The sequence below is a fragment of the Squalius cephalus genome (genome assembly GCF_949319135.1).
Source record: "Squalius cephalus genome assembly, chromosome: 3".
Lineage (NCBI taxonomy): Eukaryota > Metazoa > Chordata > Actinopteri > Cypriniformes > Leuciscidae > Squalius > Squalius cephalus.
The window spans coordinates 54,381,385-54,397,414 of NC_137124.1; the positions used below are offsets into that span (position 1 = coordinate 54,381,385).

At 38.8% G+C, this 16,030-nt stretch overlaps 1 protein-coding gene across 1 annotated transcript in view; it reads left to right on the forward strand.

Moving 5' to 3' along the window:
* The window catches only part of pmfbp1 (polyamine modulated factor 1 binding protein 1), a 212,449-nt gene that overhangs the window by 188,536 nt on the left and 7,883 nt on the right, over positions 1-16,030 (forward strand). Inside the window, exons 23-30 of the mRNA XM_079865493.1 lie at positions 1,216-1,369; positions 3,551-3,706; positions 6,017-6,184; positions 6,263-6,430; positions 12,629-12,796; positions 12,867-13,039; positions 14,117-14,191; positions 14,355-14,436. Of these exons, the coding sequence (XP_079721619.1) occupies positions 1,216-1,369; positions 3,551-3,706; positions 6,017-6,184; positions 6,263-6,430; positions 12,629-12,796; positions 12,867-13,039; positions 14,117-14,191; positions 14,355-14,436 (1,144 nt within the window). The remainder of the gene's footprint in view (positions 1-1,215; positions 1,370-3,550; positions 3,707-6,016; positions 6,185-6,262; positions 6,431-12,628; positions 12,797-12,866; positions 13,040-14,116; positions 14,192-14,354; positions 14,437-16,030) is intronic.

The window sequence follows — 16,030 nt, forward strand, 5'->3', positions numbered from 1 at the left end:
TTCGAAATTATGATTACAATGTCATACATTTGCCCTTTTTTGTAGTTGTTAGTTGTTGTGTAATTATTTGATTACTTTTGTATTGTGGTATCAACTATTTTAGATTTATCTGCCACTAAATGGCTTCTAAAAACAACATAAACTGTGACTGATTTTTGGCCAGAAAAAGATTGAAAGTGTACCTGATTTATACTAGCAGCAAGAGACTAAGCTTAAAGGCTTAGTTCACCCAAAAATGTAAAATTCTGTCATCATTTACTCACCCTGATGTTGTTTCAAACCCATAAGACTATTTTTCAATTTCAAACCTAAACTCCTTTTAAAGGAGTATAAATTCCAGTCTGGTTTATGTTGGTTAGTGCTGGTTTTGGTAAGATCCTACCTCCTTTTGTTCTTCCCTAGTGAACTAAGCCCTGTTTACACCTGGTATTAGGTTGTGTTTTGGTTGACCGGATCACAAGTACACGAAGGAAACGCGTATCTGTTTACAACTGGTGTTTTAATCCATCTCTTTTGTCCACTTTCAACCACTTCTGTCTTGATTTCTTCGAAAGGGATGATCTATGGGCTTAGTGTATGGGCTTTTTCAGATCTTTAGATCTAATGGACAAAATAAGCTTGTGCAATTTAGATATGAACTTGCCTGGACACAACGGAAAAACATATAGAGAGCATCAGCTTTAGTTTCTGCTCTGACAGCCACAAGACCACGCCGAACACTGAGTGCGTGTTAGAAATCAGGAATGGTGAGAGAACATTGTGCTTGGTACATTTTTCGTCTTCAAACCAAACTTGGGTCTTCAGCCAACAAAGTTGAAATCCCCTCTGGCTAGAGCTCTTCCCATAGTGTTTACACATTAGGTCAGTAGGCGAAGAGTTCGAATGCTTTTGACCACATGAGCGTATTCACTCCGAAAGCAATCCGGTCAAATGCGTTTTCGATTACCTCTGGGAGTGGTCGAAAGTGGACAAGCTCAAAATGTTTTAGACCCAGTTTACACCTGTATTTAGCGTCGTCCACTTGTGATCCGATCGACCAAAACGCATCTTAACACCAGGTGTAAACAGGGCCCTACATGAAAAACACCATACACTGCTGACCAGCAGGATAGTGTGGTGATTTCATCCTCACACCTGTTGCTCCTTTATAGAGCTCTCATGTCAGGAGATGGAGAAGGGCGTTTGCTGAAATAAGACTCATGTTCTCCTCTACAGGAGGCTGGTAGAGCGCTTGAGAGCAGAGGCCAGCAGCAGCAGATCGGATGTGCTCAACGCTCAACATGAAGCTGGGAGACTCCAGCAGGAGAAACAGCAGATCCAGAATGAGCTGGACATCAGCAGAGAGACCCTCTCAGCCCTGCAGACTAAGGTGAGAGCCATTTCACACTCGTCCAACACTGATTCAGGGCTTTAAACGGCAGGATTATTAAGCAAAAGTGCTTCACCAAGCCCTCTGTAAGGACATGATCCCCTGTATTGATTAGTGTGTGCCTGAGGAACGGTGCAAGCTTGCATGTGTGTGTATATGGTGGATGCATTCTCATGTGTGTATTTGGCTTTGTGGAAGAACACAAGCTTCACATGTTCGTGTAAAACCTGATGATCGTGATATCCAGCATGATTTGAGAATAATCCATCTTGTGCTTCAAGAACATCTTACCGTCAGTTCATATGGTCAGTGTCACACATTTTCTGAATATTAAATGTGTCCTCTTTATTTTACATCATATTTTTTCTTTGTTTTAAATCCATTGAATTCTAAAACTTTATTTGTTAGGTTTAAATTAGACTTAATTAGTCTTAATTTTCATTGTGGCCTCTGTATAATGGTATGAACACGGTGAACATTTTCGAAACAAATGTCAACCAAATCATTTTGTTTTCAACTGAAAATTAATGTAGCACCCCCAAAGTTATGATATAATTTAAATGTTGCAAACGTGTACAGATCATGAGGAAATATGATTTTATTGCTTCTCTCGGTGCTGAAGAGATGTTAGTCTGAAGCAAAGCTATTCACTCTAGTTGTAAATTTACTTTTCTATATTTAGAAACTTTCATAGATCTGATGCAAAAGTCTCTTGCTCAGTAACAGTTTCAAATTAATCTCCCTAATCCCAGTTTAATATCTGTCATGCAGGAGTATGAGCCATCTGAGTGAATATGTCAGCCGTGGAGCTCACAGTTTATCTGTGCTCTGCGCTATTACAGGTTATATCATGAGGATTCATAAATACCTTGATCTTTTGAAACTAAAAGTGTTTAATGCCATAGCGTAGCCACAATGGGGCCTGTGGGGGGGACTAGGCCCCCTCATTTACATGTCTGGTCCCCCATATTTATGGTTGTTAAAATAAAATATATATTTTTTAAATTGTTACTATAATTGATTGATTGATCATGTAAAATGCAATGGCTGTTTTCAAACTGGTATTATTTTTGTCACTTGTTGAGCGCAGCTTATGCTGTCGTCTTCTTTGCGCATGAGAGTTCATTAATTAACACATGACGATGGAAGGTGCACAAATTCCAATATCACGCTTTTCAGTAAATCACGAAAAGCCTACTTCACCTTTCCAGGACGATATCAATATGGATTAATGCGTGAAGTAGCTGCGTGTTTGCCTGGTGTTCTGGTTTTTAATTTTTCAAAAGTCAAGCTGAGGACGCCATGTGTATACTGGTGTTTCATTTGAAGAAGCAGAACAACACATTTTCCTTAAACTTCCGCATAGGAAAATTGAAGATGGTCACTGTCTCTCTTCCCTAATGGAAGTTTTGAACACTTGATGTCTTCCCAAACATGAGTAGACTGTAAAAGATAATAAGTCTGATCATTATCTTTTACATTCTACTCATATTTGGGTAGACTGTAAAACATACTTACACCGCCAGGCCAAAAAAAAAGTTGCTGTTTGGATTTAAATAGGCAAATGCTTAAAAGTCTATGAGTGGATCATTATTGCAGTGATTATTATGTTTCTAGCATGTTATATGTTTGGAAACAGTTCTTCTAAACCTATTTGATGGAGTGTGTGTAGATTTTCATTTCTTAAAAAAGCCAGACCTTAAATTCATTGAAAGTCTTTTGGAAGTGCTGGAGGAGACCAGGAATTGATGCACCTCTTGATGAAAATAACATCTCGACATTTACTTGTCAAATTAAATTAATCAAAATTGAAAACTTTTGTACTTTCCGAAATCCTTGGATTTCTGATGTCAGCAAGAAAGAATGAATTACATGAATACATTTACGCATCAACAATGCCTGTTCATTGTTCAGAAACTTTGCCCAACAAGCAATAAGAAAGCAGAATATATGTTGTTGTTTCTAAAAATGGGAAAAACTAATAATGGAACAACAAAAATCCTAATAATGTGCTTCACATTGAAAAGTTCTGAAAAATATGATTTTTCCCCCCCCCTCACAAAACGCAACATTTGTTCACAATGGCAATAAACAGTAATATTAAAACAAATGAAAGGTAAACCTGAATATAGAATATCATTAAAGAATGTGATTGTCAGCTGGCCTTCTCTGTTTGTGCAGCTGTGTGAACAGGAGAAGCTTATAAACACACACCAGGATCTGCAGCTCATCACACACAGACTGCAGGAGGAAGGACTGAACTGCCAGACTCAGCTTCAGCTGTGCAGGAGACAACTGGAGACCAGAGATGACCAGGAGCAAAAACACCACCAGCAGGTATTATGGGAACGCCACATATTAACAAGCTAGTCCAAACTGCTGCTGACATGATTTCTAGCCCTTCCAAAGCTGATACAAACTGGTGGTTGATCATTGGACTATGAGTCAAAGTTGGCCATACTGATTAAAAGGAATTTTTTGAAAATGATGTCTTGTGATATTTTATGATGGTCTACACTAATGTTAAATGTTTGGAGTTCACAAGATTTCTTAATGTTTTTAAAAATAATCACTTCTGCTCATCAAGGCTGCATTTATTTGACCAAAAACATAGTAAAAACAGTAATATTGTGAAATATTATAATATAACTGTTTTCTATTTTAATATATTTTAAAATGTAATTTATTCCTGTGATGCAAAGCTGAATGTTCAGCATCATTACTCGATTTACATTAATTCATTTAGCAGACGCTTTTATCCAAAGCGACTTACAAATGAGAACAATAGAAGCAGTTAAACTAACAATAGGACAACAATATGCAATATGCAATAAGACCCTTCTCAGTTTAATCTAACGCAGTACATGTAATATTTATTTTTATTTATATAAATAGATATAGAATAGAAGAGAAAGTGTCAGTATTAATGGATCAAGTGTTGCCGATTCTTGAAAATGGCTACACACTCAGCCGCTCTGGTTGAGTTAGGCAGATTATTCCACCAGCAGGGAACAGACCAGAAAAAGAGATTTTGTGCCTCTTTGAGATGGCACCACAAGACGACGTTCACTTGCAGAGCGCAAGTTTCTGGATGGCATGCAAGTCTGCAGTAATGAGTTTAGGTAGGAGGGAGCAGAGCCAGTGGTTGTTCTGTTGGCAAACGTCAGTGTTTTGAATTTGATGCGAGCGGCAACTGGCAACCAGTGCAATTTTGGAGGAGAGGAGTGACGTGTGCTCTCTTCGGCTTGTTAAAGACCACTCTAGCTGCAGCATTTTGTCTCAGTTGATCAGTTGCAGAGGTTTGACAGTGCAAGCTGGAAGACCTGCCAGGAGAGCATTACAATAGTCCAGTCTGGATAGAACAAGCGGTGTGTAGCCTGCTCTTATAGGAAGGGCTGTATAAGGCAAATCTGCAGTACCGGGCAGTTCTAGCAATGTGTCTGTGAAGTTCAATTGATCATCAATCACAACTCCAAGGTTCCTGGTTGACCTTGATGGAGTTATGGATGACGAACCTAGCTGAATGGAGAAGTTGTGGTGAAGTGTTGGGTTGGCCGGGACCACAAGCAGCTCTGTCTTCGCAAGGTTTAATTGAAGGTGGTGGTCCTTCATCCAGAAATGTCTGTCAGGCAGGCCGAGATGCGAGCAGCTACCGTCGGATCATCAGGCTGGAATGAGAGGTAGAGTTGTGTGTCATAAGCGTAGCAGTGATAGGAAAAGCCATGTTTCTGAATCACAGATGCTAGTGATGTCATGTAGATGGAGAAGAGAAGTGGTCCAAGCACTGAGCCCTGAGGCACTCCAGTAGCTAGATGTTGGGTCTTAGACACTTCACCCCTCCACGACACCCTAAAGGACCTACCTGAGAGGTAAGACTTGAACCATTGGAGTGCGGTTCCCGAGATGCCCTTCATCTTTAGGATTGACAGGAGGATCTGGTGGTTAACTGTGTCAAAGGCATCAGACGGATCCAGCAGGATGAGAGCTGAGGATATTAAGCTCCGGTCTTCAGTGTCACATGATCCTTCAGAAATCATTCTAATATGCTGATTTGCTGCTCAAGAAACAAAAATAATAATAATAATAATTATTATTATTATCATAATTAATGTTGAAAACAGTGTTGCTGCTTAATATTTTTGTGGAAACCATGGTACATTTTTTTCAGGATTCTGTGATGAAATCTTGGTTTATAACACTTTACAATAAATTTTCATTTGTTAACATTAGTTAACTACATTTATTACTAACTTTTAAAGCATTTATTACTCTTAGTTCGTGTTATTTTCAACATACATTAATAAAATCAAAAGTTGAATCTGTTAGTATTCTTTATTGGACCTGAGCTAACATGCACTAACAACGAACAGTGTTTATTTCATTAACTAACATTAACTTAATGTTTAAGTTAATATTAATAAATACTGTAAGTCCTATTGAAATCTTTTCTAACTTCATTATTATCAATGTTGAAAACACTTGATGAATCGGATTTATGAACAGGATTTATGAACTTTGATGAACATTTGAAATGATAAATGTCTTTACTGTCACTTTTGATTAATTTAATGCATCCTTGCTGTGTAAAAATTCGTACTGACCCCAGACTTTTGAGCGGTAGTGTATGATAAGTGCTCTTTGGCTCAGATGAGCAGTCTGCAGGCTACAGTGTCCAGACTGAAGCTGGATCTGGAGCAGGAGCGGGAGAAGTGGCGTCAGGGGGTACGAGAGGCAGCCAAGGCCGATCAGAGAGGCAGAGAGCTGAGACTGGAGCTCGGCACAGCACAGGCCACTCATAAAGAGTATATGGAGCTGGTACGATCTCTTCCACCGCCACAGACAACGTGATTGCTCCTAACACACAAATCTCAACATGCGTTCTGCGTGTTGTAGCTGGTGGAGTACAGTGGAGAGGTGGCGTCCCAGAGGAGTGAGCAGGCCCGTCTGCAGCAGTGCCTGATCCAGCTGACGGAGGAGAAGAAGGCTCAGGACGAGCGAGTCACACAGATGAGTGCAGATCTACAGAGAGTGCACAGTGAGAGCAAGAGCTCTCAGGAGGAGGTAAGATATTGGGATATACTTTTTTAATCCAAAGCAATTTACATTGCATTCAACATTGTATACATTTTTATTATTAGTTCATGCATACCCTGGGAATCGAAGCCATTATCTCCAGAGTATTGCTATACTTTCTTATCTACATGAACATCAGCCACTCGTGTAATTACTGATGTTTTTTGCAGCTTTGTATAGTAGATGTATACACTCACTTAAAGGATTATTAGGAACACCTGTTCAGTTTCTCATTAATGCAATTATCTAATCAACCAATCACATGGCAGTTGCTTCAATGCATTTAGGGGTGTGGTCCTGGTCAAGACAATCTCCTGAACTCCAAACTTGAATGTCAGAATGGGAAAGAAAGGTGATTTAAGCAATTTTGAGTGTGGCATGGTTGTTGGTGCCAGACGGGTCAGTCTGAGTATTTCACAATCTGCTCAGTTACTGGGATTTTCATGCACAACCATTTCTAGGGTTTACAAAGAATGGTGTGAAAAGGGAAAAACATCCAGTATGCGGCAGTCCTGTGGGCGAAAATGCCTTGTTGATGCTAGAGGTCAGAGGAGAATGGGCCGACTGATTCAAGCTGATAGAAGAGCAACTTTGACTGAAATAACCACTCGTTACAACCGAGGTATGCAGCAAAGCATTTGTGAAGCCACAACACGCACAACCTTGAGGCGGATGGGCTACAACAGCAGAAGACCCCACCGGGTACCACTCATCTCCACTACAAATAGGAAAAAGAGGCTACAATTTGCACGAGCTCACCAAAATTGGACAGTTGAAGACTGGAAAAATGTTGCCTGGTCTGATGAGTCTCGATTTCTGTTGAGACATTCAGATGGTAGAGTCAGAATTTGGCGTAAACAGAATGAGAACATGGATCCATCATGCCTTGTTACCACTGTGCAGGCTGGTGGTGGTGGTGTAATGGTGTGGGGGATGTTTTCTTGGCACACTTTAGGCCCCTTAGTGCCAATTGGGCATCGTTTAAATGCCACGGCCTACCTGAGCATTGTTTCTGACCATGTCCATCCCTTTATGACCACCATGTACCCATCCTCTGATGGCTACTTCCAGCAGGATAATGCACCATGTCACAAAGCTCGAATCATTTCAAATTGGTTTCTTGAACATGACAATGAGTTCACTGTACTAAAATGGCCCCCACAGTCACCAGATCTCAACCCAATAGAGCATCTTTGGGATGTGGTGGAACGGGAGCTTCGTGCCCTGGATGTGCATCCCACAAATCTCCATCAACTGCAAGATGCTATCCTATCAATATGGGCCAACATTTCTAAAGAATGCTTTCAGCACCTTGTTGAATCAATGCCACGTAGAATTAAGGCAGTTCTGAAGGCGAAAGGGGGTCAAACACAGTATTAGTATGGTGTTCCTAATAATCCTTTAGGTGAGTGTATGTATGGTCTTAATTTAATTAGAAAAAGAATATGCAAAAATGCCAGTGTAATATGTAAAGTGGCAATGTACTACTGCATTTCAATTGACATTGTCATTTTTCATCAAATGTTGCACATATGGGTGTGAAAATTAAAATGAATTAATGTCATATGAACTTTTCATTCATTTAATTAAATGTAAAATTAAATGCATTATTAGCTAAATCAAAATAGAAAAAAAAAGTTAACATAATAAGTATAGAATACAAATAGATATAAATATATATAAAATGGTAATTTTATATTTAATCCTTACTCATAATGAAGTCATCTGAAATTGCTTTTAAGTCACATTATTTTAACGTATCCTTGATACAGTGTAATAATTATACAATTAAGTACTGAGCGATATTAATTAACTACATGTACTTACTATAGGGTTAGGATTAGTAGGTTTCAGTTTAGAGTTAGTTGCTTGAAATTATGTATGTTATTACTGTAGTAATTACATCTAACGTGTAACAACGGCACAGTAAAATAAAGTGTTACCTGCTTTTATTTATATATTTGCAGGCCATATTAATCTTAATTATGTGTGATTAGTGTACCAAAATTCAATGTGGATTTGTAAATGCATTCCAAGATAATGACTAATAACTAATAATTCTGACATCATTTACTCATGTGATTCCAAAACCCAATAAGACTTTATTCATTTTCATCTTCTAAACAAAAATTAAGATATTTTCACTGTTTGAGATTTCTATCCCTCAACTGAAGACCCACCCAACTGAAACTTTTAAGCTTCAAAACTTTCGTTTGGAGTCGAATCCAAGTCTTCAGAAGAGTGGCGATTGCATTATAAGATGAACAGGTTTAATTAAGAACCAATCAACCAAACACACATTCATAGAGCACATCGCAAACGGTCATCATCATATAAAGTGATATTATCTCTTCGCAAGATTTGGATGAAACCGCTAATTTCATATGGATTTGTTTTACGGCGAATCCATATCCCATACGAAGTTTTGGTTATCTGGAATTCAAAGGAGGGAGACAAACCTCTCAGGTCAAAATTTTGGTTTCGAAAATGAAGTCTTCTGGGTTTGGAATGACATGAGGGTGAGTATATGATGACAGAATGTTTGGGTGAACTAATAATAACGGTTGGCTAATAATAATGTTTTTGAATCCACAAACCCAAACCTAATCCTAAAACCTGATCCGTTGATGAGAATGTTGTTCCAGAACCAACAATGATGTTCATAAGTATGGAGTTCTCTGACTTTGTCAAACCCCTCTGTGACACTTCATCCTGAAGTACCCGAAATGTGTGCAAAACTGCAGTGCTCCTGCAGACAGTAGAGTTATTTAAACCACTCACTCTCATTCTTTAAGTGCTGTCAGTGTTGTAGGGTAACTCTAATTGGTTTTGGATAACCATCCTCATCATTTTATGGTCAGCAAACTCTGCAGGATAACAATAAAACTGAAAAATAAAAAAATAAAGTGTCTGCACACTGTCCAGGTCCTAATGTATACATGCACACACAAACATACACACACACCGCGCCACCGGTCGGACTGCAGAAATAATGATTATGCGCGTGTTGTGCATCGGTTGTCTGTTTTCAGCTCTGGCTTTTAAAAATAATTGCTGTTGGTTCTGCAGCCATATCAGAGGAAGGCCAGTAATGATTCTCGCCAGTCGTGTGGAACGCAGCATGCGGGGAAGCGGGGCGAGACAGACGCCAGAATAAAGGCGGCTATCATTTCTGTGTGTGTGTTTGTCTGCCTGGCACATAATTATGGTTGCATAAGCGTGTGTGTGTGTGTGTTTGCAAATATACTCCAGCCCCTGTTTATAAATCAGGTGTGAATTGAAGAAACTGATGAGTCGAGAATCTCATTTGAGTGTGTGTGTGGGATCACAGAGGAATTAGAGTTGGATATAAAGCTGCACAGGTGACTACATCATAACCCACTTACACACACACACTCTCGCACAGCATTTTAATTGTCTTTCTCCTTTTCTTTACCACCTTTTATTAGCTCTCGTCTGCAGTGTGTGCGCTCTGGGTAAAGGTCACTGCGCTCCACCATCTTGCACACTGACAGCGTTACTAGCCATGAAACTAGCCTGCCTTTTAATTTAAGATGAATTCTCATATGGTGAAAACCTGAGATCTCATATGAGGTAAAATTGTGTGAGCTGCTGTAGATTTGCCACATCATAAGAGTGTAATAGTGATTTGTTGAGGGATAGAGATTTTAACGCAGCTGAAGATTGTCAACGCTTATATATAGTGTGTTCTTTGCCTGCAGAGGAATATTAGCAACTTATTTTATACCCCAAATGTGCGTGCGTGTGTGTGTGTGGCCTGGTAAACCCTATGTTATGGGGATAAAATGTCCCCACAAAGATGGTGATATCTGAAATCCTTGTCCTTGTGGGAACATTTTTTTAACCCCTTGAGGAACAGCTTTTTAAAAATGTGAAAATGCAGAATACTTTCTATGATGGGTTAGTGTGAGGGGACAGAATATACAGTTTGTGCAGTTTAAAAATCATTATGTCTATGGAAAGTCCCCATGAAACGTGAAAACACACTGGTCAAAAGTTGTTGTTTTTTTATGTTTTTAAAAGAAGTCTCTTATGCTCACAAAGGCTGCATTTATTTGATAAAAAACAGTAAACATTGACATTGAATTATTATTACAGGAATACGTTACTTAGTTGCTATAAAGCTGTTTTCATTGTAGTATATTTTAAAATCTTAATTATTCCAAATTTATATATAGAGAGAGATTATATACAGTTCTGAAGATAGCAATGTGCTGAAACGTTTGCTTGCTGGTGTCTATTTGTTTTTAACTTGCATGCACTTTGCACTTTTTGCACGATGCAATTTATAAAATAAAAAAAATGTTTTTGTAGACTTTTCCAGTCTTGAGTGGATCAGTGTGCGGTCAGCCACCCTTTTTGTTCATTCATCAAAAATACAGTAAAAATTTAGTAATATTGTGAAATATTATTGCAATTTAAAATAACTGTCTTGTATCTGAATATATTTTCAAATGTAACGTATTCCTGTGATGCAAAGCTGAATTTTCAGCATCACTACCCCAGTCTTCAGTGTCACATGATCCTTCAGAAATCATTCTAATATGCTGATTTGCTGCTCAAAAAACATCTTGTTCAAAACAATTGTGCTGCTTAATATTTTTGTGGAAATCGTGAGACAGTTTTTCAGGATTCTTCGATGTACAGAATTTTCAAAAGAACAACATTTATTTGAAATAGAGACATCCACAATGTTACAAAATATTTCTATTGTCACTTCTTTGCATCCTTGATGAATAAAAGTATTAATTTCTTTCAAAAAAACAAAACCAAAGCAGTGTTTTGAAACTAACACAGAGCCACGCTGTTTGGAAAAGTCAACAAATAAATGGCTAATGTGTAGTCATATTCCCCTCATATATATATATATATACACACTCACCTAAAGGATTATTAGGAACACCATACTAATACTGTGTTTGACACCCTTTCGCCTTCAGAACTGCCTTAATTCTACGTGGCATTGATTCAACAAGGTGCTGAAAGCATTCTTTAGAAATGTTGGCCCATATTAATAGGATAGCATCTTGCAGTTGATGGAGATTTGTGGGATGCACATCCAGGGCACGAAGCTCCCGTTCCACCACATCCCAAAGATGCTCTATTGGGTTGAGATCTGGTGACTGTGGGGGCCATTTTAGTACAGTGAACTCATTGTCATGTTCAAGAAACCAATTTGAAATGATTCGAGCTTTGTGACATGGTGCATTATCCTGCTGGAAGTAGCCATCAGAGGATGGGTACATGGTGGTCATAAAGGGATGGACATGGTCAGAAACAATGCTCAGGTAGGCCGTGGCATTTAAACGATGCCCAATTGGCACTAAGGGGCCTAAAGTGTGCCAAGAAAACATCCCCCACACCATTACACCACCACCACCAGCCTGCACAGTGGTAACAAGGCATGATGGATCCATGTTCTCATTCTGTTTACGCCAAATTCTGACTCTACCATCTGAATGTCTCAACAGAAATCGAGACTCATCAGACCAGGCAACATTTTTCCAGTCTTCAACTGTCCAATTTTGGTGAGCTCGTGCAAATTGTAGCCTCTTTTTCCTATTTGTAGTGGAGATGAGTGGTACCCGGTGGGGTCTTCTGCTGTTGTAGCCCATCCGCCTCAAGGTTGTGCGTGTTGTGGCTTCACAAATGCTTTGCTGCATACCTCGGTTGTAACAAGTGGTTATTTCAGTCAAAGTTGCTCTTCTATCAGCTTGAATCAGTCGGCCCATTCTCCTCTGACCTCTAGCATCAACAAGGCATTTTCGCCCACAGGACTGCCGCATACTGGATGTTTTTCCCTTTTCACACCATTCTTTGTAAACCCTAGAAATGGTTGTGCGTGAAAATCCCAGTAACTGAGCAGATTGTGAAATACTCAGACCGGCCCGTCTGGCACCAACAACCATGCCACGCTCAAAATTGCTTAAATCACCTTTCTTTCCCATTCTGACATTCAGTTTGGAGTTCAGGAGATTGTCTTGACCAGGACCACACCCCTAAATGCATTGAAGCAACTGCTATGTGATTGGTTGATTAGATAATTGCATTAATGAGAAATTGAACAGGTGTTCCTAATAATCCTTTAGGTGAGTGTATATATATATTATATATATTATAGATTTTAACATCAGCAAAACTTTCTCTCTCCGTCTGTCCCGTCAGGCTCGTGCGAGTGAGAGGCGACTGGCGGAGCTGCACACACAGCTGTCCCGCTCTCAGCAGTGGACACAGGAGCACATGACCGTCCTGCGGGACAGAGAGGAGGAGCTGTTGCTGCTGAGGATGGAGACGGCCGCTCTCAGAGAGAACTACGCTGATAAAGTTTCTCAGGTCAGCCACAGAGTCCTGACACCATTCATATCATTCTGCTGTTTGTGTTCATTCATCTCTTCATGTGCAGGTCGAGGCTCTGCGGTCACAGATGGACAGTGTATATCAGAAATATAACGCAGCTGTGTGTGAGGTGGATGTTTTGCGGCAGTGCTTAGGAGACGCACGGAGTGACAGCTCTCGACTTCACAGGGAGAGTGAACTAGTCGTCACCAATGTGAACCAATGGGTAAAGGAGCAAAAGTAAGACATGTAATCATTCAGTACCTCGATATTGCCTTCTGGTTTACCACAGCACTTTTCTGTAAGTCTAAAAAGCTAAACACACAGGTGTCTGGAATACTTGATTCTGATTGGCTGATTACTCAACAATTATTCTACAAGCAAGTATTGTAGCATAATGACCACTGAAGTCTACAATTACTAATCCCAAGCAGTGTCGTTATTGTCAACTAAAACTATTAAGAATTATTTTCGGAATTATATAACTATTTAATAACTTATTTATTTTAATTGTTAAGAATAAATATATATATATAAACAAATAAACAATTGTGATGCTTAATTTTTTTGTGGACATCATACTAAATTTTTTCAGGATTCTTTGATGAATAGAAAGTTCAAAAGAACAGCATTTATTTAAAATCTAAATATTTCGTAACATTGTGAATGTCTTCACTGTTTCTTTTGATCAATTTAATGCATATATATATATATATATATATATATATATATGCCTCAACAAAATTTGATGAAGTTGTACTAAAATTACTAAAACTACAACTAAAAATAAAAATACGAGAAATTTAAAAATGCACATTATTTACAACTTTGAAAATCAGTTTTTACAGTGTATCTAGTTTAATGTTTCTGGTATCCCTCCACCTCCATCTTCTCACATTATTAACTCAATTCAATATTTCATGTCCATTTGTAAATTAATATTTTGTAAATATTATGTATTTTGTAGGGAATCATGTAATTAACGGCAAATTGTGCAGTCAGTATTGTAAAATAAGCTCCATCATACCTACCCTTTAGGTGTCTGTTTTGCAATAATGACCTAGCTGTGTGTTTCCCCTTACGTAACATACAATCTGTGACATGTTATGCAGAAAGAAGCCAGATTTGATCACATGTTACAGTGTTGGAACCAGTATATAAATTTACAGAGTATAGAACGTGTCTGTGGCGCATCAGAACTTTAGCATCCAGTGTTATAATGGCTATATCATTATCATTCAGCATCATGGTTGATTGTGACAGCAGCTCACAGCTTCCTCACCGCAGCCCATTATCTGTGCCCCTGCTCCTCTCCAGGCACACTAATGAGAAACTGGCACTCAAGATCAAAGACCAGAGCAGGAAGATCATCCACCTGACAGCTGAGAGAGAGTAAGCCCCGCTCACCCTGTCCAACGCTCCTCTCAGCTCCCAGTGTGTACAAACATGGACTTTAGCTCTAAGTAGCAGGGAATGTGCATGCAAACATATGGAGAAATGGGTGCGCTTGTGTGAAATGGAATTTGGCTGTAATGTTTGTCCTGTTTTCATGCAGTCACCTTCAGGAGAATGTGAAGGGTTTACATGGGGAAATCAGGAGGCTGAAAGCAGAGAGAATGGAAGCAGAGCAACTGAAGGTAAAGCCCTAACACACTCCATCGCACGCCCATAGATTTTTTTTTTTAAATCAACATCAATTTCCAAGTTGAAGTCGGCATGAAACGGAAGTTTTGACTCCGTATTGTGACGCATTTTCTGAGTGAAACAAGTTTTGAGCAAGAAAAAAACAGGTGGGGGCATGAATTTCTGAAAAGTGAGCGTTGCATAGAGGAATGCGATTGGCTTAACTGCAGTGTGGCCTTGCGTACCTCATGGATGCCTACTAGTCATGAGAGCAGTTTTGACATTTTGATTAAAGATTTATTACAATTTGTCAACAAAGTAATATATACACTATTCAGTTCAAAAGTTAAATTAAACTAAAAATTCAAAATATTTCTATTTCAAATCAATTCTGATCTTTTGATCTAAAATAAAATGTACCATGGTTTTCAGCTCTGCTATTACAAAAATGATTTAACTTTTAAAATATATTTTAAATTATTGCCTTATTGAAAATCGTACCGATTTTACCAACCCCAAAGATTTGCACAGTGTTATATAAATGCACACTAGTAACGTGTTAAAATAAATAGTTATCTAGCTATAGCTGTTAATAAATAAATATCAATTTTGATTTCATTCCAACTTTAAATTTTATATTAAATGTTATATATGTAAGGGGAAATTGTACATCTCAGATCCTGTAATTGGTCACCATTTTTAGTCACTTTTCATTCACAATCATTGTTTGATCATGTTAGTTCACCGTGCATTAACTAATACTAATACTAAAGTATTAGTAAATGTTGAAATTAGCATTAATAAATGCTGTATAAGTGCAGTTCATTATTAGTTCATGCTAACTAATGCAGTTAACTAATGAACCTTATTGTAAAGTGTTACCAAAAATATTTTGTCATCTGCCCTGTAGCATTCTTATTTTTCATAATATTCATCTTATTTTATTTGCAATGATCAAGTGTATTTCATGTTACCCGCAGCACCTCATATAGTTACGGTCGTCACTGGGTGAACATTAACATTCACCTTTGTGGCTAACAGGCCGTATCACATTCTGCCCCCAATCTTCCATATAAACAGGTCTTATATGCAGGTTTTGCCTCGAATCGCCTGTCCAGTTTGATCTTTCTTCTCCTCCTCTTATATTTCCTGAATGACCCAATGCTGGCCATTTCCTATTACACCTCTCCCTTTCATTATTTTTTCTCTCTTCCTCCATTCTCTGTTATCCCGTCCTCATGCATAGCATCAGCGAGACCGTCTTTGTCGTGATTAGGTTGGTATTTCTATCAGATGCAGAGAAAAGGTGTCCTATAACCACAGTTGAAGGTCCGTGTCACCATTAGCCATCTCATTCTGGAGTGCCTGTCCTCTCGCTGCCGAATGATCCGGCTCTGTAGGTACAGGCTTATCCTCTGTAATAGGGTCTGATCTGATTCACACTTGTGAAATTGGAAAGGAAAAGTTTAGAGATGATTGAGAACTTTGGCCATGGTAGAAGCCGAGGGCTGGAGCTGTGGCCCTGAACCCAATCATTCAGGCATTGTTGACCGTGCTGATGAGCCCGTCCTGCAGGGTGGAATCCATTCTGCTCCCTGTTTGTTCTGA